The sequence below is a fragment of the Hypanus sabinus genome, chromosome 3, assembly GCF_030144855.1.
Source record: "Hypanus sabinus isolate sHypSab1 chromosome 3, sHypSab1.hap1, whole genome shotgun sequence".
In the NCBI taxonomy this organism is placed as follows: domain Eukaryota; kingdom Metazoa; phylum Chordata; class Chondrichthyes; order Myliobatiformes; family Dasyatidae; genus Hypanus; species Hypanus sabinus.
In genome coordinates, this window is record NC_082708.1 from 132,500,102 (window position 1) to 132,521,975 (window position 21,874).

Consider the following 21,874-nt stretch of genomic DNA (forward strand, 5'->3'; position numbering starts at 1 on the left):
ACTCCCAAGTCTTCGATTGGAGTACTGCACAGACACAACAGAAGCATTCCCAAGCAAGTTCAGTGAAGAGCTTTAAAAACCCAGTCTCTATAAAAGAGAGGTACCGTCTAGCAGAGCAGTCATCGGAGTAGTCCAAGTCAGAGTAGTAGGGCTTTGGCTCAACAAAGCTTCACCGAGAACAGGCGGAGGCAAGTTAAGTAGGTGAGTTCATTCCTTATTTTCTGAATTAACGCTTGAGAGAATAGGGGGCAGTCTTCTGGGGCAGGTGTGACCTGTACAAAAGGGATGGGTTGCACTTGAATCGAAGGGGGACCAATATTCTTGCGGGCAGGTTTACTAGAGCTGTTGGGAGTGTCTAAACTAATATGGCAGGGGGATGTGAACCAGTACAATAGAGCTGAGGATGAGCCAGCAGGTTTACAGTAGATGATGGGTGTAACACGATTGTAAGGAAGGCCAAGCCAATTACTGGATAAAAATGCAGACAGAGAAAAGAATTAAATTGTACCACAGAGGCAAAATTCGAAAGGGTGAAGAAAGCAGGACTGAAGGTGCTGTATTTAAATGTGCACAGCTTTTGGACTGAGGTGGACAAACTCATGGCACAATTACAGATTGGTCAGTATGACAGTGTGGGCATCACTGAGTTGTGGCTGAAAGAAGGCCATAGTTGGGAGCTTAACATCAAAGGATATATCTTGTATCAAAAAGACAGGCAGGAAGGCATTGGCAGCTGTGTGGCTTTGTTGGTTAGAGATGGAATTACAGGTACATTTTTAGAAAGAGGTCAGAGAATGTTGAATCTTTGTGGATGGAGTTAAGAAACTGCAAAGGTAAAAAAAAACAATCATGGGAATCATATATTGGCCTCCAAATAACAGCTAAGACATGGGGTTGAGATTGCAAAGGGAGCTGGAAAAGGCATGTACTTAGTGTATTGATAGAATTGTAATGGAGGGGTCTTCAATAATCAGGGGGATTAGGAAAATCAGGATGTCAGATCACAAGAAAGGGAATTTGTTGAATGCCTACTGGATGGTTTTTAGAGCAGCTTGCACTTGACCCTACTTTGGGAAAGGCTATCTTAGACTGGGTGTTGTGTAATAACCCAGATCTTATTAGGTTTTACTCTTAGAACCCTTTTTAAACAATGGAACCACATGAGCAATATGCCAATCTTCTGGCACCATCCCCGTTTCTAATGACATTTGAAATATTTCTGTCGGAGCCCCTGCTATTTCTACACTAACTTCCCTCAAGGTTCTAGGGAACATCCTGTCAGAACCCAGAGATTTATCCACTTTTATATTCTTTAAAATCGCCAGTACTTCCTCTTCTTTAATCATCATAGTTTCCATAACTACCCTACTTGTTTCCCTTACCTTACACAATTCAATATCCTTTTCCTTAGTGAATACTGAAGAAATTGTTCAAAATCTCACCCATCTCTTTTGCCTCCACACATAGCTGTCCGCTCTGATTCTCTAAGGGACCAATTTTAAACCTCACTATCCTTTTGCTATTAATATAACAGTAGAAACCCTTTGAATTTATTTTTACCTTACTTGCCAAAGCAACCTCATATCTTCTTTTAGCTTTTCTAATTTCTTTCTTAAGATTCTTCTTACATTCTTTATATTCCTTGAGCACTTCATTTACTCCATGCTGCCTATGTTTATTGTAGATCTCTCTCTTTTTCCGAACTAAGTTTCCAGTATCCCTTGAAAACCATGGCTCTCTCAAACTTTTAACCTTTCCTTTCAACCTAACAGGAACATAAAGATTCTGTACCCTAAAAAGTTCACCTTTAAATGACCTCCATTTCTCTATTACATCCTTCCCATAAAACAAACTGTCCCAATCCATTCCTTCTAAATCTTTTCGCATCTCCTCAAAGTTAGCCTTTCTCCAATCAAAAATCCAGTCCTATCCTTCTCCATAATTATTTTGAAACTAAAAAAGGAGCTAAATTAGGGAGCTTAACATAAAGGAACACTTTAGCAGTGATCATAATATGATTGAAGCATAACTCACATGTATCAGTATCACAATGGAACTAAAGGGAATTACTCAGGTATGAGAGAGGAGCTTGCCCAGGTGGATTGGAGGAGGATACTGGCAGGGATGACAGCAGAGCAGAGATGGCTGAAGTTTCTGGGAATAGTTCACAAGGCACAGGATAGATATGTCCCACAGAAGTTCTCAACTGGCGAGGTAGGCAACCATGGCTGACAAGTGAAGCTAAGGCCTGCATAAAATCCAAAGAAAGGTTTATAAGGTCGCAATATGAGAGGGAAGTTGGATGATTGGGAAGCTTTTAAAAAGGCAACAAAAAACAGCTACAAGGGAAAAGACAAAGGCAAACTAACCAATAATATAAAGCAGGATACTAATACATTTTTCAGTTATATAAAGAGTAAAAAGGAGGTAGGAGTTAACATTGGACCACTGGAAAATGATGCTGGTGAGCTAGTAATGGGGGACAAGAAATGACAAATGAACATAATGGGCACTTTGCACCAGTCTTCACTGTCAAAGACACTAGCAGTGTGCCAAAGGCTCATGAGTGCCAGGGAGCAAGACTGAGTGCAACTGATATTACAGAGGAAAAAATGCCAGGCAAACTGAAAGGTCCTAAGGTGGAAAAGTCACCTGGACTGGATGCATTACATCACAGGGTCCTGACAGAGGTTGCTGAAGAGATAATGGATGATTTTAGCATGGTCCTAGAGGACTGGAAGATTGCAAATGTCACTCCACTCTTTAAGAAGGAAAGAAGACAAAAGAAATTATAGGCCAGTTAGCCTAGCCTCAGTTGTTGGGAAAGCGTTGGGAGTCTATGATTAAGAATGAGGTTTCGGGGTATTTGGAGACTAATGATAAAATTAGTCAAAGTCAGCATGGTTTCTGTAAATGGAAATCCTGCCTGACAAATCTGTTCCGATTTCTTCAAGGAAGTTACAAGCAGGGTAGACAAAGGAGAGGCAGTGGATGCCATTCAGGAGACCCAGAAGATTAGTTTACAGGTCAAGTCTGTGGTAAAGGCAGCAAATGCAATGTTGGCATTCATTCCAAGGGGAATAGAAGACAAAAGCAAGGAGATAATGCTGAGCCTTTATAAGACACTAGTCAGGCCACACTTGGAGTATTGTCAACAGTTTTGGGACACATATCTCAAAAAGGATATGCTGTCATTGGAGAGAGTCCAGAGGAGGTTCCCGAGGAGGATTCTGGAAATGAAGGAGTTATCATGTGAGGAGCATTTTGCAGCTTTGGGCCTGTACTCTCTGGAATTTAGAAGATTGTGGGGAGATCTCATTGAAACCTACTGAATATTGAAAGGACTAGATAAGGTTGATGTGGAGAGGATGTTTCCAATGGTGGGGGTATCCAGAACTAGAGGGCACAGCCTCAAAATTGAGGGGTGACCTTTTAGAACAGAAATAAGGAGCATTTTTTTTAGCCACCGAGAGTAGTGAATCTGTGGAATGCTCTGCCACAGACTGTGGTGGAGACCATGTCCATGGGAATATCTAAAGCAGAAGTTGATAGTGTCCTGATCAGTCAGGGCATCAAAGGTTATAGTAAAGAACAGGTGTATGGGGTTGAATGGGATCTGGGATCAGCCAGATGGAACGGTGAAGCAGACTTGAGCTTAATGGCCTAATTTCGTTCCTATGTCTTATGGTCTAAGCACAAATGAACTATAAAATCTGCTGAAGAAGAGAGCAGAGAAATGTAGTCATCAACAGGTTTTCCTAAGAGCAAGGATAAAGCATAAATTTTTGTAGAAAGATGTAAGCGGATACCACTTTAGTTTCATATTTTAGCATGATTAAAGACAAAATAACCTTTTAAGTTTTATTACAGCTGTATTGTTTTATTAACCCCCATTGCAAGATCTCTGGCAATAATGGTATCACACATTTTCCACCACCATACATTGGACTTACACCTGCCTCGTGGTCATGTAATGGCATTTTTATATTAAGGTTATGTAAAAACTTAGAAGCATATTGAAAGACCACAATACTCAAAGTTTAAATAATTGCTAAAGCAATTTACACAGCATTAAAAATACACAAATATTACAGATATTACAAATATTACCCTGTTGTTTAACAATTGATTCAACTTCAAAAGCATAATTTTATCTGTGCAATGCTATACATTTTATTTACAGAATAAGTAATTTATAAAGTTGCAGTTGAAAAGTCTTGTACATATGGTCATGGCAACTAAAAGCTTACATTCATAACGCCATCTGAAGTGGAAGCTGGAGTAGGAAGTGAACATTCTCCCCACAGAAAGGAAAAGTAAAGTGTGTCTCCTGTTCCTCACACCTTTTAACAGACAGTCCTAGAATAGCAATAGCAGAAGCTGCAGCAGACTGTCTGTTGGCCTGCTCAATCAGGTGTAGCACAGAACTATTTCACTATCTTTTTTTATATCCCAGCCAAATATTTAAGGAATTACTTCTCCATAAGTACTCCATATATTATTGATTGAAGGGAATAAAGCATCCAAAATCATGATGTTTCCAAATTATCAAATTGAGGTAATTAACTCCTATCATTTTAGTAATATTTTGCAATAACTCTTGAATGAACTAAAGATGCCAAACAAAAGCCCAAAATAAAATTACATCGTCTTCCCCAAAGTTCAAATGTCATTCTATTAATTTTTATCTTTTCTTCACCAGAAACACTACACTCCATGTATAACAGAAGTCCTTCCTTTGAAAGTATCTCCAATCTGAAAAATTAGTACTTTTTAAATTCATAGGAATTGTAGAGGATGAGGATATAATACACAAAGTATCAGGAAAAGTACTAAATCGTTAAGAGGAATTTACTGGGTTAAGTAGTTTTTAACATTCATAGAAAAAAACATAGAAAACCTACAGCACAATACAGGCCATTCAGCCCACAAAGCCTTGCCGAATATGTCCTTACCTTAGAACTACCTAGGATTACCCACAGCCCTATATTTTTCTAAGCTCCATGTACCAATCCGGGAGTCTCTTAGAAGTCCCTATCGTTTCCGCCTCCACCATCACCGCTGGCAGCCCATTCCACGCACTCACCACTCTGCGTAAACCCCTGATACCTCTTCTGTACCCCTACTTCCAAGCACCTTAAAACTATGCCATTTTGTGTTAACCATTTCAGCCCTGGGAAAAAGCCTCTGACTATCCACATGATCAATGCTTCTCATCTTGTACACCTCTATCAGGTCACCTCTCGTCCTCCGTTGCTCCAAGGCTGAGTTCACTCAACCTATTCTCATAAGGCATGCTCCCCAATCCAGGCAACATCCTTGTAATTCTTAAAAATGATTATGGAAAAAAGACAGGGCAAAATTTGTCAGGTCTAGGAGGGTTTCTTGAAACAATATATTCAAGCGTTGGGGCTGTACAGGACCTCAGAGCCTAGCCAGGTGATCGTTGTTTCCGTGGTGGGAAAGGGGTGGCATTTAGGAGCTTAATCATAATTATGTAAAATTTAAGATAATTACAGATAAAATTCAGACTGCTTCTCAGGTGAAAGTTTAAATTGCAGAAAGGGTAATGACAATATTAGGCTGGGGAAGTAGATTGGGAGAGGCTGCTTGGCAAATCCATATCTGACAGGTAGGAATCTTTTAAAGGCTAGTTAGAGTCCATGACCAGCATATTCCTGGGAGGATAAAAGGCAAAATGGCAAAAGGCATCTTGGATGACAAGAGATATTAGAAGTTTCATCAAAAAAAAAGGATATGTAAGGTTTAGAAATCTGAAATCAGACAAGGCTTTTCAGGAATATAAAGTGGGAAAGGACTTAAAGAATTAGAAGAGCAAAAGGGGGCCATAAAATGTTCTTATCAAGAGGGTTTAAGGAGAATTTTAAAGCACTTTATACTTTTATTGGGAGCAAGAAAGTAGCTGGAGAAAGGGTGCTTCCACAAATGGAAGGAAATATGAGGGAATTCTTGTTTGAAAACAGAGGGAGTGGGTAAGGCCATTAATAAGTTCTTTACATCAGAATTCACCAAAGAAAAGGTTGTGGATTATTCTGACATTAGGGATGATATTTTGGGGTATCTGTATTAAGGAGGAGGTGTGTGTAATGGGAGATATTAAGGTGGAATCTACCCCAAAATACTGAGAGAAGCCAGGGAGGAGATAGAGTCATAGAATACAGCATAGATATAGGCTCTTCAGCCCATCTAGTCCATGAGGATTGCTGGGGTCTGACATCCTTTTTGTCAGAGGCAGTCATAGAAAACTGTTGAACAGACAATATTATTCCCTTGTTTAAGAACAAAAGGGATAAACCAGGAAATTATAGGCTAATGAGCCTTACATCAGTGGAAGCGTAATTACTCAATCATTTTTAGGGATAGGATTTATTTGCATTTGGAAGAGCCTGGGCTTAAAGTCAGTTTAGCTTTGTGCAGGGAGGTTTCTTCTTCACAAATTTATGGAAGTGACAAAGATTATTGATAAAGGTAGGGCTGTGGATGTTGAATACATGTACTTTGGTGAACCATTTGGCCAAGTCCCTCATGATAGACTGGTCCAGAAGATTAAGTCACATGAGACCTAAGGTGTTTTGGCAAACTTGGTCCAAAGTTATCTTGGTGATAGGAGGCAGAGGGTAGTCATTGACATTTGTTTTTCCAGATTTAACCAGTGGTGTATCAGAGGGGTTGTTGCAGGGGCCTTTGGTGTTCTTCATTATATGGATGAAAATGTTTGTGTTTGCTAAAGCAGCTTAGCTGACAACATGAACATTGGTTGAGTTGAAGACAACAAGAATGGTTGTCTAAAAATCCAGAGGGACCTAGATTAGCTGGAAAATTTGGTGTAGCAATGTCTGATGGAATTTAATCTGGACAAGTGTGAGTTAACACATTTTGGGTCATCTATTACTGGCAGGACACACATGTACAATAAATGAGAGACCTTGGAAGTGTTGATGGACGGAGTGATCTTGGAGTGAAAGTTCACAGGTCTCTGGAAAAGGTGATACACAAGTAGGAGTATTGAATATAGAGTTGGGATATCATGCTACAGCCGTACAAGACATTGTACAAGGCCAGTCTTGGAATACTAGCTGTAGTTATGGTCAACAAACTACAGAAAAAAAACATGGTAGCACTAAAAAGACACCAGAAAAGGCTCGCTGGGAAGATGCCTGGAATGGAGGGTTTTAGTTACAAAGAAAGATTGGATTGGGTGGCTGAAGGGCGACAGAGGTTTATAAAATTTTAAGGTGCATGGATAGATTAGATAATCAGTCTTTTTCCAAAGGGTAAGGGAGTATAAAACTAGAGCATACAGGCTTAAGCGGAGAGAGAAAAAATATATTCTTGAAGGAGATCTGACGGGCAAGATTTTCTACATAGAGGGTAGTGGGTGAAAGGAACAAGCTACCAGAGAGATAAATCTAGGGAAAAAAATCACAGTGCTCAAAAGGCATTTGGACAGGTACATGGATAGGAAATGAATAGAAGGACAAATGCAGTAGGTAGGAAGCTGCATTTTTAAAAGGAAGCAGCAATGAAGAGGTTTAGGTCTTTGCGGTAGAATGCATGGCTGCTAGCAATAATGATTAAAACTAGAAATACTCAAAGCCAGAACTGAAGATGTGCTAGCGACCAGTGGTTATGGAAGCCATCAGATGGCCTAACTCCCTCATTGCCCAGTCCCTGCTTAAAATATAGCAGGGAGTAGTGGGTTATGGATGGACTTTAAAAACAAACTTCAAAACTTTAAAATATAAATCAAAGCTCGAAGCAGAGCCACTGTGGGTAAGCAAACTTAAGGGAATGGGACTATGTATGAGTTAGGTTTGGCAGCAGACTTTAGAATGATTTCAAATTCTTGGAAGGCACAGTGTGGGTAATTGGCCCAGTGTATGCTGGAAAAGTCAAGTCTAAAGATAAGCACAAGGGATGGATGAATAGCAAATGAACTGAAGTTGGACAGAGTCAGGCAACATAATGGAGTGAGAAGTAGGTGGTTTAAGTGAAGGACTAGTCTGCAGCAGAGACAGAAACAGAAATAGCACAAACAGCAAGTCATTCTGGCCTTTTGAGCCTGCTCTGCTCTTCAATACATCCATCTCATTATCACATTGCATTGCCTTCCTTCGATCCTACTATGTATAGAAATGTGTACATCTCCTTAATATACCTAGCATCTTCGCCTTTGCAACCCCATGTGGTACCAAACTTCATGGGTTTACCACACTCTGAAAGCAAATTCTCTTCAATAGACAATAGACAGTAGGTGCAGGAGTAGGCCATTCGGCCCTTCTAGCCAGCACTGCTATTCACTGTGATCATGGCTGATCATACACAATCAGTACCCCGTTCCTGCCCTCTCCCCATATCCCATGACCCCGCTATCTATAAGAGCTCTATCTAACTCTCTCTTGAATGCATCCAGAGACTTGGCCTCCACTGCCTTCTGGGGCAGAGCATTCCACATATCCACCACTCTCTGGGTGAAAAAGTTTTTCCGCATCTGTTCTAAATGGCCTACTCCTTATTCTTAAACTGTGGCCTCTAGTTCTTCACTCACCCATCAGCGGGAACATGCTTCCTGCCTCCAGCGTGTCCAATCCCTTAATAATCTTATATGTTTCAATCAGATCTCCTCTCTTCCTTCTAAATTCCAGTGTATACAAGCCCAGTTGCTCCACCTCAGTCCTCAATGATCTCTCGTCACAATCAGTCAAGGGAACCACCTTCTTCACATCCTGTCTATCCAGCCCATCAGAATGTTAGAGGCTGCAATGAGATTCCCTCTCACCCCTCTAACTCAATCAAGTACAACTTGAATTAACCTAACATCTCCTCAGTCTGGTGAACTTTTGCTGCACTTCCTCTAGTGTAAGTATATTCTTTCTCAGATAATAGGATCTAATGAGACCCAATTTCATTCAGCAAGACATCCTTGCTTCTCATTCTAATGGCTAGCAGACCATTAGCCTTCTTAACTGCTAGTTGTATCCGCTTGTTCACTTTATGTGACTAATGTACACATATATTCAAGTTTTTTTGTACATCAACAATTTTAAAACATTCCAAAGGGTCTTGACCCAAAGCTTCAAAGATCTATTTCTATTCACATGCACTATCAAACCTGCTGTGCTCCTCCATTTGTTTGAGGTTTGCTCCAGATTTCAGCATTGCAGTATCATATCATCATTAAGTCATAACACTTCTCTGTGCTCCAACCAGAACAGACAACTCTACATTTGTTCATGTAACACTACATACACCAAAGTATTGCCCACTCACTTCATCTGGCACTTTGCTGCATCCTCACAGTTTACATTTTTGCCTCTTTGCATCCTCCTCACAATTCACAATTCCCCTCAACTCATTGTCAAACTAGAAAATGTTACATTTTGTTTCTTCATCCAAAACATTGATATATTATGAATAGCTAAGGTCAAAGCACTGATTTTTTCAGTACTCCACTAGCTACTGACTAGACCCTTAAAAAAAACTCCTTGCCATTTCTCACTTCCTAACAACTAATTTGTAATGCTTGCCAATACTCCGATACCATACATATTAATTTTACGCATGTGGGATTTTAGCAAAGGCTTCCTGAAAATCCCCATCAACTAGTTTGCCATCATCTATTCTAGCTCATCTTAAGAGTCCAAACAGGTGCCACTTCGTGAACTGATTGTCTCAGCTTTGAGGGGGAAGATGGATTCAATTGCAAAGGAATAACTTTTGTGTCTTTATTCTATGATTAGGGTTTTGAACATATTTAGTTGAAAATACCTGTCCCTCATCTAACAGTGAAGGTTAACAAATAATCTTATAATCTGGACAAAATGGAAAGGTCAAGAAAGGTAATGGCATTGGTCATGTACAGATGAAGAGAGATTTCTTCATTCGAAAGGATTCAAATCTTTGGAAAGGGCAGCACAGTAGCATAGTGGTTAGCACAACAATTTACAATACCAACAGGTTTCCTCCAGATGCTCTGGTTTCCACCCAGTCTAAAGATATACCAGTTGGTAGGTTAATTGGTCATTGTAAATTGTCCTGTGATTAAGCTAGGGTTAAATCAGGGGTTGTTGGGCGTATGGCTCAAAGGGCTGGAAGGACCTATTCTGTGCTGTATCTCAATAGAATCGTTAAAAATTCACTACCCCAGAGTACTATAAGTGAAGCTGAAGGAGAAGATAAATGGAGTAGTAACACAAGCTTAATGTAGTTTCTTTGTCTTAGAAACTACATGGGGGTCTTAGGCCACATTTCTCTCGACCAATGTCAAAAAACAATAATTAATCATTCACTTAACTTCCTTTTATCTAATCCAGTAAAGCACAAAGTTTCTTACTGTGTTGGGACAGAGATATATCAGACAAAAAAAATTAAAAAAGATTCAACGCCTGCAAAGATTAAGGTCTATTCAGGCACCAGACTGAAGTATAGGTGTCAGAAAAGTAGTATTTTGGCTCTGAATACCAGAGTAACAGCTGATTTTGTAAGAATTCCCCTATCTCATCTTTCCTTGTGAGAAATAAAATGGGAACAGGAAATTCCTTACCTGAAAGATAATTACAAGATGGTAGATTACATTTTAAAAGTAACAACAGTCATTGTAGATTTGACATCATACCTTCCATATCAGCATTCATCACAGGCAGTTCACTGTCAATATTTGAATCACAGAGTGTTGATCCAGAATCCCCTAAAAGAAAATATAAAGCTAAAGTTTACTTTATCGATATTAAAAATACCAGTGGAGGATCTCACATAAGCTTATCTGAATCATCAACCGGTGCCTCCCATATCAATGACAATTACCACCAGAATATGCAAGGGACCATTTGCAGCTTTTGTCCAAGTTGCAGACTTTGAAAATATATTGATGTTCCTTCATCCTTTCTCTGTACAAATCCTAGAGCCTCCTACCTATCTATGTTTCTATACCAGAAAAACTGCAGAGGTTCAGGATAGTAGGTCAACACCACCTTTTCGAAGACAATTAATTGCTAGTAATAAATATTGGCTTCCCCATCCACAATTTATGTTCGGATCCAAAAGAAAATGAAATAATGAAAAAAAAATGAGTAAGGGTATCACCCGCCGCAGTCAAAAGTCATACGGAGGAGAAATATCCCAGGTTTAACCTCCAGCTTCTGTTAAGTTAACCAATTTTTGCACCAAATAGTAGTGGGAATGTTGTCACTCAGTATCATTTGGAACAGCAATTAAATTCAACACCCTTGGTTCGGGAGGGGAAAGATTGAACAATAATCCCTGCTCCTGATCACGATCCAATAACTTCTGCTGGAAACCATGCAAGTTTAGAGATATCAGGTGACGACGGGATGATTCAGAAGTGATGCTCTAGTAATGTCAAAAAGCCTCTCAACACCACATCCAGACTGTGAGGGATGCCAGCTGGAGGTGGCTGCTCAACTAAACCAGACCCTTCTCAAAGAAACCAGATTCAAACTCAACACTTTACATCACTTCTGATGAATTTGCAAGAGTGGTATGTGGCTGGTATTGTTAAGTTATTCTGTCCCCAATTAAAACATTAACTCGTTCCACAGATACTGCCTGCCTGAATGCTTCTGGCATTTTCTGTTTTCATTTCAGATTTCCAGGATCTGCAGTTATTTTGATTTTCAACTTAATAACATTGTTTGTGAGAAAAGAAAATATACTTCATCATGCACAAGTAGTACAGTTTAAAAATACCACTGCAAAACTAGTACAATTATTCAAAAGGGAAATATCTATTTACCATAATCAACCCCAAATGTTAATTTTCCCCAAAATTTGAATTAGCTTGAATCAGTATTGGTTAATTTAGCCAATTTAGTCACATTTCCAGATATTGATGGAAATCAGAAATAAAACAGATAATGTTAGAAATACTCAGCATATCAAGTGGTACCTGTAGAAAGAGACAAAGAGTTAACATTAAAACTCATTCTGAAGTGCCAACTATTTTTAGCAACTTGTTTTATTTCTTTTGCTGAGAAACTGACCACCACTCTCATCCTTCAAAATTTATCTAATCCAACACCTCTTCATCCATGAAGAAAATAATTTGTGCCAGCTGCTCCACAAGAAGTTGGTTGAGAATTTAAAAATAAATAATCAGAGCTACACGATGTCTCTCTGCCACACAAGACCTCAGATACTTAGGGGAAATCAACTGTACAGAAGGACATAGAAAGCAACACACACAAAATGCTGGAGGAATTCAGCAGGCCAGGCAGCATCTACAGAAAAGAATAAACAATCGACATTTCGGGCCAAGACTCTGATTCTGATGAAGGGTGTTGGCCTGAAACATTAACTCTTTACCTGCTGAACTCAACCAGCATTTTCAGAAAATATACAACGAACTGCTTCAAAGAGCAAGTGTGCTTGGGATGCATGGGAGGGGCACAGAATGGAGATGGTATGGGAATTCTTAAAGCAGAAAATTTAAAGTCAATTTGGACATACAAGGGAGGAAGCAAGAGAGTCTTCTTATAATTTTTAATGAGTGCTTTGCTGAGCAGTTTTATTTTTCCAACAGGAACCAGCCACCCACAGGCAGATTACTGACCTTGTCAAATAAGTGCAACATTCAACCACATCAGACATTTGACTGGAATGTCTATAAGACACAGGAGCAGAATTAGAGGCCCATCATGTCTGTTCTGTTATTCCATCATGGCTAATTTATTATCCTATAAGTTTATTCTCCTGCCTTCTCCCTGTAATCTTTGATGCCCTTACTAATCAAGAACCAATCAAACATAAATACAGCGTGTCACTGGCCTTTATAGCCATGTATGGCAAATAATTCCTCAGATTCACCACCCTCTGGTCATAGACTCCCCTAGAATGGAAAGCATTCTACCCACATACACTCTACCTACGCTTTGCAATAATATCCCCCACCTCACCCCCATTCAACAAGTCATCAAACTCTCAATCACAAAAGCCATGGTAGAGGCACAAGTGAATTGATGGAAAGGGTAATGGGATGGATGAAATAGTCAATAACGGAAGCCCTCGGCTGGACATCAGGACCTCAGACATTCCTACATTTCTACTGCTAGCAACTTCAGTACTGTACAAATTTCCACCTGTCTCCTACCGTTCCTTGCAACAGTATCAATTCTTGAGTGAGGCAAGCCACTACTCCATACCAGCGTGGTTACTTTTAAAACCTCAAAGTTAGCAAGCCTGTTCCTAGCCACAACATGTTTTCCAAGAGTAACATTTCTGACTTATCTCTGCCTTAGCTGGTATCTATAAACAGGAGGTGGAACCTTGGGCCTTATGACTCAGCTTCTCTCCAATTTCAAGTTTTAATAAATATGAAGCACTTTGACTTAGAAATTCATCTGCTCTACCCCACCCCTCTCCAGCTGAGTGCTGAATGTGTTGGCTTGGAACTCGCTCACATTGTGTCCATTTAGAAAGATCATATTGAATATCCAGAAGAGCCAGTGTGTTGGACACCACCGTGAGCCACAAGCTGCCACATGACACACATCAGCAACAGAAGACTGAATTAATTCTGCAGTAGAAAGTTGTGACCTTGTCCTCAATTGTTAGAGCAGTACTGGCATATACGCTGACTAATATACCCATGATTACTGACTTGATAAACATAAAGCTGAAAAGATAATGTTCCCTGGAAACAGAGATGAAATCACACGTCTCTGTAAATTTAATAGGGATAAGGTCTTTAGAGTCATAGATTCATAGAAAAGTACAGCACAGAAACAGGCCCTTCTACCCATCTATTCCATGCTGAACCATTTAAACTGCCTACTTCCATTGACCTGCACTGGGACCATAGCTCTCCATACCCCTCCAATCCATGTACCTTTCCAAATTTAACTTAAACATTGTAATTGAGCTTGCGTGCACCACTTCCACTGGCAGCTCGCTCCACGCTCTCAAGATTCTGAGTTTAAAAATTTCTCATGTTCCCCTTAAACTTTTCATCCTTAACCCATGACCTATCGTGGTAGCTCCACCCAACCTCAGTGGAAAAAGCCTGCTTGCACTCACCCTCTCTATACACCTTCTAATTTTGTATACCGCCATCAAATCTCCCCTCAATCTTTCAAATTCCTAGGAATAGTCCTACACAAGGAAATTGGTACCCCTTCCTCTCAGATCACCAATCTTACCTTACTTGTTTGTGCTATCCAGCTTGAAGTTCCCTTTCAAAGCCATGGAAGAATCCATGGTAAACATGTAAAAAGCAATGATATTTCAAAGTAGTAGAGTGAAATAGAATGGTGCACTGGCAGAGCCTGTAGGGCTGATTCCTCACAGAAGCAGCCACCCATCTTTAACCCTGACCTCAGGTGCTACCTCTGTGCATAGTTCTCACATTCTCCTTTTGGGTTTCCTCTGGGTACTCCCACATCCTAAAGACATGCTGATTGATGGGTAAATTGGCCCTTAGTATATGAGTGAGTGATGGAGGGGAACTGATGAGAAGGTAGGGAGAATGATGAAATAAAATTAGCATAGGATTTGAATAGATGGTCAGCAAAGAAGGCCCCATTTCCCTGCTGGGTTTCTGCATGAAGCCACCCTGAGCACTTCAGGTTGCACAGAGAACACTTTGAGGAAAGATCCAACTTTGCCGCCAGCCTTCCACATTTTCAGCGACACACACAAAATGCTCGAGGAACTCAACAAGTCAGGCTGAATCTATAGAGGGGAATAAACAGTTGACATTTCAAAACAAGACACTAGAAAGGAAGGGAGCAGAAAGCCAGAGTAAGTAGGTGGGGAGAGGGAGGCGAAGGAGTACAAGCTGACAGATGATGAGACCGAGTGAGGGAGAAGGTAGGTGTCTGAGGTAGCAAATGAAATAAGCTGGGAGAGGATAGATGGAAGAGATAAAGGGATAAAGGAGGAACCTGATAGGAGAGAACAGTAGACCATGGAAGAAAGGAAGGAGAGAAACCAAAGGGAGGTGGTGGGCAGGTGAGGAAAAGGGTGAGAGAGTAAACAGAATGGGGAATGGATGGAGAGAGAAGCAGGGAGGAGGAAGAAATTACTGGAAGTTGGAGAAATCAATGTTCATGCCATCAGACTGGAGTCCACCCAGACTGAATATGAGGTGTTGCTCCTCCAAACTGAGTGAACTCAATCATGGGAGTAGAGGAGGCCGTGGATAGACATGGGAATGGAAGTCACTTTGAAATGGGTAGCCAATGGGAGATCCTACAGAGAGAGTGAAGGTGCTCAACAAAGCATTGTCCCACTGGTGTAGAGAAGACCATATCAGAAGCACTGATGCAACAGGTGACCCCAACAGACTTACAGGTGAAGTGTCGCCTCACCTAGAAGAACTGTTTCTGGCCTCAAATAGTGGTGAAGGAGGATGGGTAGGGGCAAGTGTGGCACTTGCCACATTTGCAGAGATAATGTCCGGAGGGAGATCAGTGGGGAGGGAGGACAAGACAAGGGTATCGCGTAGATATCAATCCCTTCAGAAAGCAAGGTGGGGCAGTGTGTAGGGAAAGATGTGTTTTGTGGTATGATCCTGCTGAAGATGGCAGAAATTACACTTCTAGTGCTGGATACAGAGGCTCATGGGGTGGTAGTCAAGGATAAGGGGAATACTATCCCTGTTATGACAATAGGAGGATGGGATGAGGGCAAATGTGTGGGAAATGGAAGACATTACAGTGAGGGCAGCATCGATGGTGGTGGAAGGGAAACCCTGTTCTCTTGGCCAGAAAAAAAGGACATCCGAGATGTTCCACAATAGAAAGCTTCAGCCCGAGAATGGTTGTGGAGGAGACAGAGGAACTTAGAGAACGGAATATAATGTTTACAAGTTACGGGAAGTGGTATAGTCAAGGTAACTGTTAAAGTCAGCAGGTTTGTAAAAGATATCAGTGGATACTCTGTCTCCAGAGATGGAGACAGAAATTAAGAGGAGAGAAGTGACAGAGAATGGGCAAATAAATTTAAGGTCAAGAAGGACATTGGAGGTAAAGTTGATGAAAATGATTGTGTCTTTGCTTTGCATTACAGTCTTGTTTTTGCAATTATTTTTGACTCTCTCTCCATTTTCTGGTGTAATTTATGTCTAATTTGTGTTCTGTGTGTTGTCTGTACCTTCATGCCTGTGATGCTGCTAAAAGCAGTTTTTTTTTAAATTGTATCCGCACCTGACCGTACTTGTGCACGTCATTAAACCTGAACCAGGAAAATACACTTGGAGTATTGTGTACTGTTTTGATAACCCTGTTATAGAAAAGACATTATCAAGCTGGAGAGGGTGCAGAGAAACTTATAAAGATGTTGCCTGGACGAGAGGTTCAGAGTTATAGGGAGAGGTTGGCCACGATGGATCTTTATTTGCTGGAGTATGAGAGGTGACCTCAGAGTTTATCAAATCAGAGGTGTGAATAAGGTGAATGGTCGTAGTCTTTTTCCCAGGGTTTGGGAGTCTAAAGCTAGAGGACACAAATACAAGATGGAAGGCAGAGATTTTTAAAAAGGCCCACGTAGTAACTTCTTTACACAGAAGTTTGTGAATACTTGAAATAAGCTGTGAGAGGAAGGCGGCAAGGCAGGTAGAACTACAACATTAAAGAGGCATTTGAACAGGTACGTGGAGGGGTTATGGGCAAATGTAGGCTATTTGGATTAGCAGGGAGGATGCTGTGGTTGGCATGGGCCAGTTGGGCCAAAGAACCTGTTTTCATGCTGTGTCTCTCTCTACTCCATGCCTCTACACCAGGAGAACTTCCAGTGCAAATACCCTGTCCAATTTCACAAAAGATGCATCAATTGTGTACAATGTTAAAAGAATTTCCATCACATTCCGCTGAAGGAAACTACTCTGAAATCCAAATCCTAGCTGTGCAAATCAAAACTCAAAACGAGTCCTGGTGGAGCGTCTCGGCCTGAAACATCGACCGTACTCTTTTCCAGAGATGCTGCCTGGCCTGCTGAGTTCCTCCAGCATTTTGTGTGTTGCTTGCATTCCCAGCATCTACAGATTTTCAAAATGCACTGTGACTGCTGTCGAGGGCTTTAAACCTGACACATTAACGTGGTTTGGTGAATAGAAATCGGGCACCGAGGGAGTTTTTAAAGCAGTCACTGGTCAGAGTCTCTGCCGGGTCTTGCCACGTCTCCTGGGTGCTTTGCCCATTTGGGGTTTCTCCCTTCGGTCCGAGGAAAGCTGGAGAAGGCTGGCGCAGGCCTTCCCCGGACACCTAAGTGCGGGTCGGACAGGGAAGGCCTGCGCCTACCGAAAACTCACCCCGCTTGGGTTCGGCGACCCGGCGCCTCCCTGCCCAGTACTCACCTGCCTGCGCCGGCGGATCGGTGTATCCGGACGGGAAGTAAACAAGCGGCTCCGAGGCAGTTCCGAGACAGACGAAATTGAAAGAACTGCCATGAACAAGGCGGCCACCAGAGGGAGGGCCGCCCCAACAGGAAGATGGGGAGAGGCCGGCGCTGCCTCTCATCCGGCCGCGGGGAGGCTTCCTGTCTGTCCGGCCGGCCGGCCGGCATCTTCTCCCGCCGGTTAAAATCCCCACAAGGTAGTGTCAACAAATTCAAAATCTGCCTTTCTTTGCTTCTTTAGTGTTCATTCATTGAAAGCCACTTCAAACAAAAGAGAAAGCTCACAATAATTTGCAAGCCATCCATCCACCTTGACCTCAGCTTATTTGAATTAAAAACTTAACTTTCAAAAGCAAGTTGATTCCAACCAATTATAGTCGGAAACTAAGGCAAAACAGATGTTTTGCCACGTCACCATAGTGCCACGCTGAGAAACCTTATTTCATATAGTTTGATTGTTTCCAAACAATATTTCATCCATCTCTTCAATTGCAAAAAGGCTCAAATGTAATCGAACCCTGTTGCCAAAGAACTGAGAACAGTAATAAAAGAACGACATCAATGACACAATCGTATTAAGATCCGACAGAACTTGTGAATGTGAGCTTATACAAGCAGTAAGCATACTTCCTGCACGGGAAGGTGCCGCACGTTTTTTTCTTTGTTTTTTTTTTCTTACGTATACACATTTGTCTTTTCTCTTCTGCTTATCTGAACAATGGTTCCCCACGCCGAACCCGTCCACCGTCCTTATTCCAAATCAGTAAGTCCTGAGTGCAGACGACGTTCAATCAATCTGCTTTGGGAGTAACTAACAATATCAAAACTTGTTAGTTTCTTTTGTACTTTGAATTGCCAGTTATCTATTAACTAGATTTTACCTGAATCGTCGGCTAGAGAAATGGTTGTGAAGGTGCCGTCCTCTTCTGGAATTTCAGCTTGATCCATATTCTTCCCAAGCAGACAGCGATCAAGTTCCTAACCATCAAAAGAGAGCTGGAAGATCTGTTGGTTCAAGTTCATCCGAATCGGATGCTCAGCACTGAATAATTGAAGCAGTACCTGGTACTTTGACACCTGATCTTCAGCTCGCCGGAAAACTAGTTAAAGGTGAAAGCTTACAACTAGTGGCTTAAAAAAATAACCCCGTAAACATTTTGTTTCCTTTAGCTTTCGCTTGCCTGTCATTTAATTGGACCATAATTAGTACAAGTAATCTAAAATTCACTTCACCCAAGTGCCCTTTTGAACGGCTTGTTTCATTCTGAAACTGCTTTTATGTAAATAAAAATAAAATTAAAAGCCGACGTAAATGGTAAAAATGTACATTTACAGTAGATAAAATAAACTGATACACTTAAATAGTAATTGCCTACTCTGTCTTGTGAATCCTATTCACCAGCCACTTTATTAGGTACACCTGTACACCTGCTCATTAATGCAAACATCTAATCAGCCAATCATGTGGCAGCAACTCAGGGCAAAAAAAGCGTGCAGACATGGTCAAGAGGTTCACACCAGATGTCAGAAAGGGAAGAAGTGTGAGATAAATGATTTTGATCATGAAATGATTGTTGGTGCCAGATGGGGTGGTTTGAGTATCTCAGAAGCTGCTGACCTCCTGGGATTTTCACATAAAGTATGAAAAACAACAGAAACAATCCAGCAAGTGGCAGTTCTGCAGGTAGTAACACCTTGTTAATGAGAGAGTTCAGAGGAGGATGGCCAGACTGGTTCAAGCTGACAGGATGGCAAAAGGAACTCAAATAACTACGTGTTGCAACAGTGGTATGCTGAAGAGCCTCTTGGATCGAAGAGCTTCTGTCGAAACTTGAAGTGGACGGGCTACAGCAGCGGAAGATCATGAATATACACTTAGTGGCCATTTTATTAGGTAAAGGAGGTACCTAATAAAGTGGCCACCGAGTGTATAATAAAAAAAGCCCACTCCCCTTGTTTTCATTTCCAGCTCTGACTATTCTACCCAGGGTCTCTCACCCTTTATTCCACTGTTCCATCTCAATCCCCTATCCCTTGTCACATCCCCCCACCTACTCATCGGATTTCTGTTCCCAAATATGAAGTCTGCTTCCAACATCAGGGGCTAACCTACTGTCCACTCATGCAATCACAGCTTCCATCATGATAAAGCTGCTAACTCTCCTCAGGGTGGTGGATATGCTCAGTGTATCTCAAAGTTTAAAGTAAAGTTTTTAACAAGTCACTATATACAACTCTGAGATTCACTTGCTTGTGGATGTGCTCAATAGATCCAATAACTATCATAGAATCGATGAAATACCACACCAGCTGGGCATTCACCCAGTGTGCAAAAGACAACAAACTGTGCAAATACAAAAAGAAAACTGATAATAAAAATAATAATATGCTAAATCGATACGCTAAAAGTGGCTATAAAATACCCTTAACTGGAACAGTACCAGCAGTGATAATATTCATAATTATTGATATAAAATTTTCACTTGCCTTCATTTGTATCTATTAATACATTACAAAATTTTTCTTTAAAATCTTGAAAAGTGCCCAAATTTTTGACAGAAGGTAAAACATATCTCTTACCTTAAGGAGAAATCACAAATAACCCATCAGAATATCATCCTATTACTTGTTTGCAAGCTATATATAAAATTGTAACTTCATGTATCTCACAACTAATCACCACTTGCTTACATAGCCAGAATATACTCAGAGAAGAGCAGAAAGTATTTCATAAGGGTATGAAAGAATGCAAAGAACAACTGATAATAGATTCTGTAATTCTTAAATCAAGCCCAGGGGAAAAGCAGAAATCTTTCACGTTGTTATATTGACCACCAAAAAGCACTTGATTCTGTCCCACACTCAAGATTTATAGAAGTTCTTAATATACATAGACTACACCCAATACTTTTGAAGAACTGACAAATCTGATGAAGCATTGGCGTACTATAACCACCCTATCTTTTAACTTCCTAAAATGAACAACCACTAACAACAAAATTAGTTGAGGCATTTTCCAGGACGACTCTAAGTCCACTTATGGTTTTGTCTAGCTTTAAACCTACACTCTCATTTACTGAATCAAATGAAAATAGTGTACCAAATCAGAACAATCAGACAAATTAAACCTTGGTTCTTCTCATATACTGCACATGGACAATTTGAAATTATATGCTACTTCAGTAAAGCTAAAGCAATTAACTCAAATAGTAGAACTACTTCATAAAGATATGAACATGAACTTTGGACTGGATAAGTGTAGAACATGAAGCATAAAGAAAGATGCAACAGAGCTAGTAGAATATAAAACAGAGCAGCAGATACATACAATCAATGGATGAATGTGAAACATATAAGTACCTGGGATATGAACAAGCAAAGAAAATAGATCATTGTGTGATAAAGGGAAAAGTTGTGGCAGAATTTACTTCAAGGCCTAAGAAAATCTGCCAAACAGAGCTCAACAGGAAGAATATAACAAAGGCAATAAACACTTTTGATGAACACAAATTAATGTATTCTTTTTAGTTCCCTGGGGTAATACAAGGCCAGAAGGTTAATACAAGAAAATTACCAAAAATACTTGATAAATACCAACAAATTCAAGGCAATACATGCAGAAAGTGTCAAGGGAAACCATAACAATCTAACCCATTACAGGATCCTACAGCAGTTTAACTCAATCTGATTACTTACATAGGCACAATCAAGTGGCAAATTTCATTCACCAAAATCTTGCTTTAAAATACAATCTCATAAAAGACACCACACTTAGCAATGAATACAAGCCTGATCCAGTTTTTAGAGTCAGAGTCCTGCAAGTTATATTACAACCAATCCATTATTACAGATAGGACAATTTATAATAACCGTCCAGATATAATATTATATATAAACAAGCAAGAACAACATGCTCAATAGATATAACCATTCCAAGCACACATAATATACAGAAATCAATAAGTGAAAAACAGCAGAAATATGCTGAATTAAAAGAGGAAATTTAAAGACTATGGGACATGAATAGGGTTCGCATTACCACAATAGTAATATCTACAACTGGTAATTTCCTGATGTCAACACATAATAACATTAAACAATTTGGTTAAAACAGCAATATTTATGTAAACCTTCAGAAATCCACACCATTAGAATAGTCCAAAAGTCCCTGCAATTTGTTGGAGCTTTGACCAACGACCGATCGGGAGATCAAAAGCTTGAGAAAAGGGAATTTCAGTCAGGCTCTCTAGCGGAGTAGAAAAAGGCAACAACTCACAGCAGTAGTTTTGGAGCTCTGACTGATTCGGGATTCGGCATTTGGGATTAATTAACAGTAACAAATTAAAGGAAGGCAGGGGCAAGCAAAGCGGCCTTTGTTGGAGTGGACAGAGTTAGCTTTTAAGGCTTCAGCAAGGAGAAGGTTCAAGTCAGAGAAAGCAGAAAAGAAAAGCTGTAACTAAAGCTTTTATTTCCTCCCTTCTTTACATTTGCTCAGCTAGGACAG

General features: G+C 40.5%; 1 protein-coding gene across 9 annotated transcripts in view; it reads right to left on the bottom strand.

Annotated features, from left to right (window-relative positions):
• Positions 1 to 18,452, bottom strand: part of LOC132391675 (short coiled-coil protein-like) — a 48,044-nt gene extending 29,592 nt beyond the window's left edge. For 3 of the 9 annotated variants that reach the window (XR_009511305.1, XR_009511304.1, XM_059965169.1), the window contains exons 1-2: positions 17,330 to 17,907; positions 10,637 to 10,708 (exon numbers count right to left, since the gene is read on the bottom strand). Coding sequence is in view for 7 of the 9 variants with exons in the window: in XM_059965169.1 (XP_059821152.1) it covers positions 10,637 to 10,708; positions 17,330 to 17,492 (235 nt within the window). In the remaining 2 variants the exon portion in view is untranslated. The other 6 variants (XM_059965165.1, XM_059965166.1, XM_059965171.1 and 3 more) reach the window with 6 other exon arrangements.
• Between the last annotated feature and the right edge of the window lie 3,422 nt (positions 18,453 to 21,874).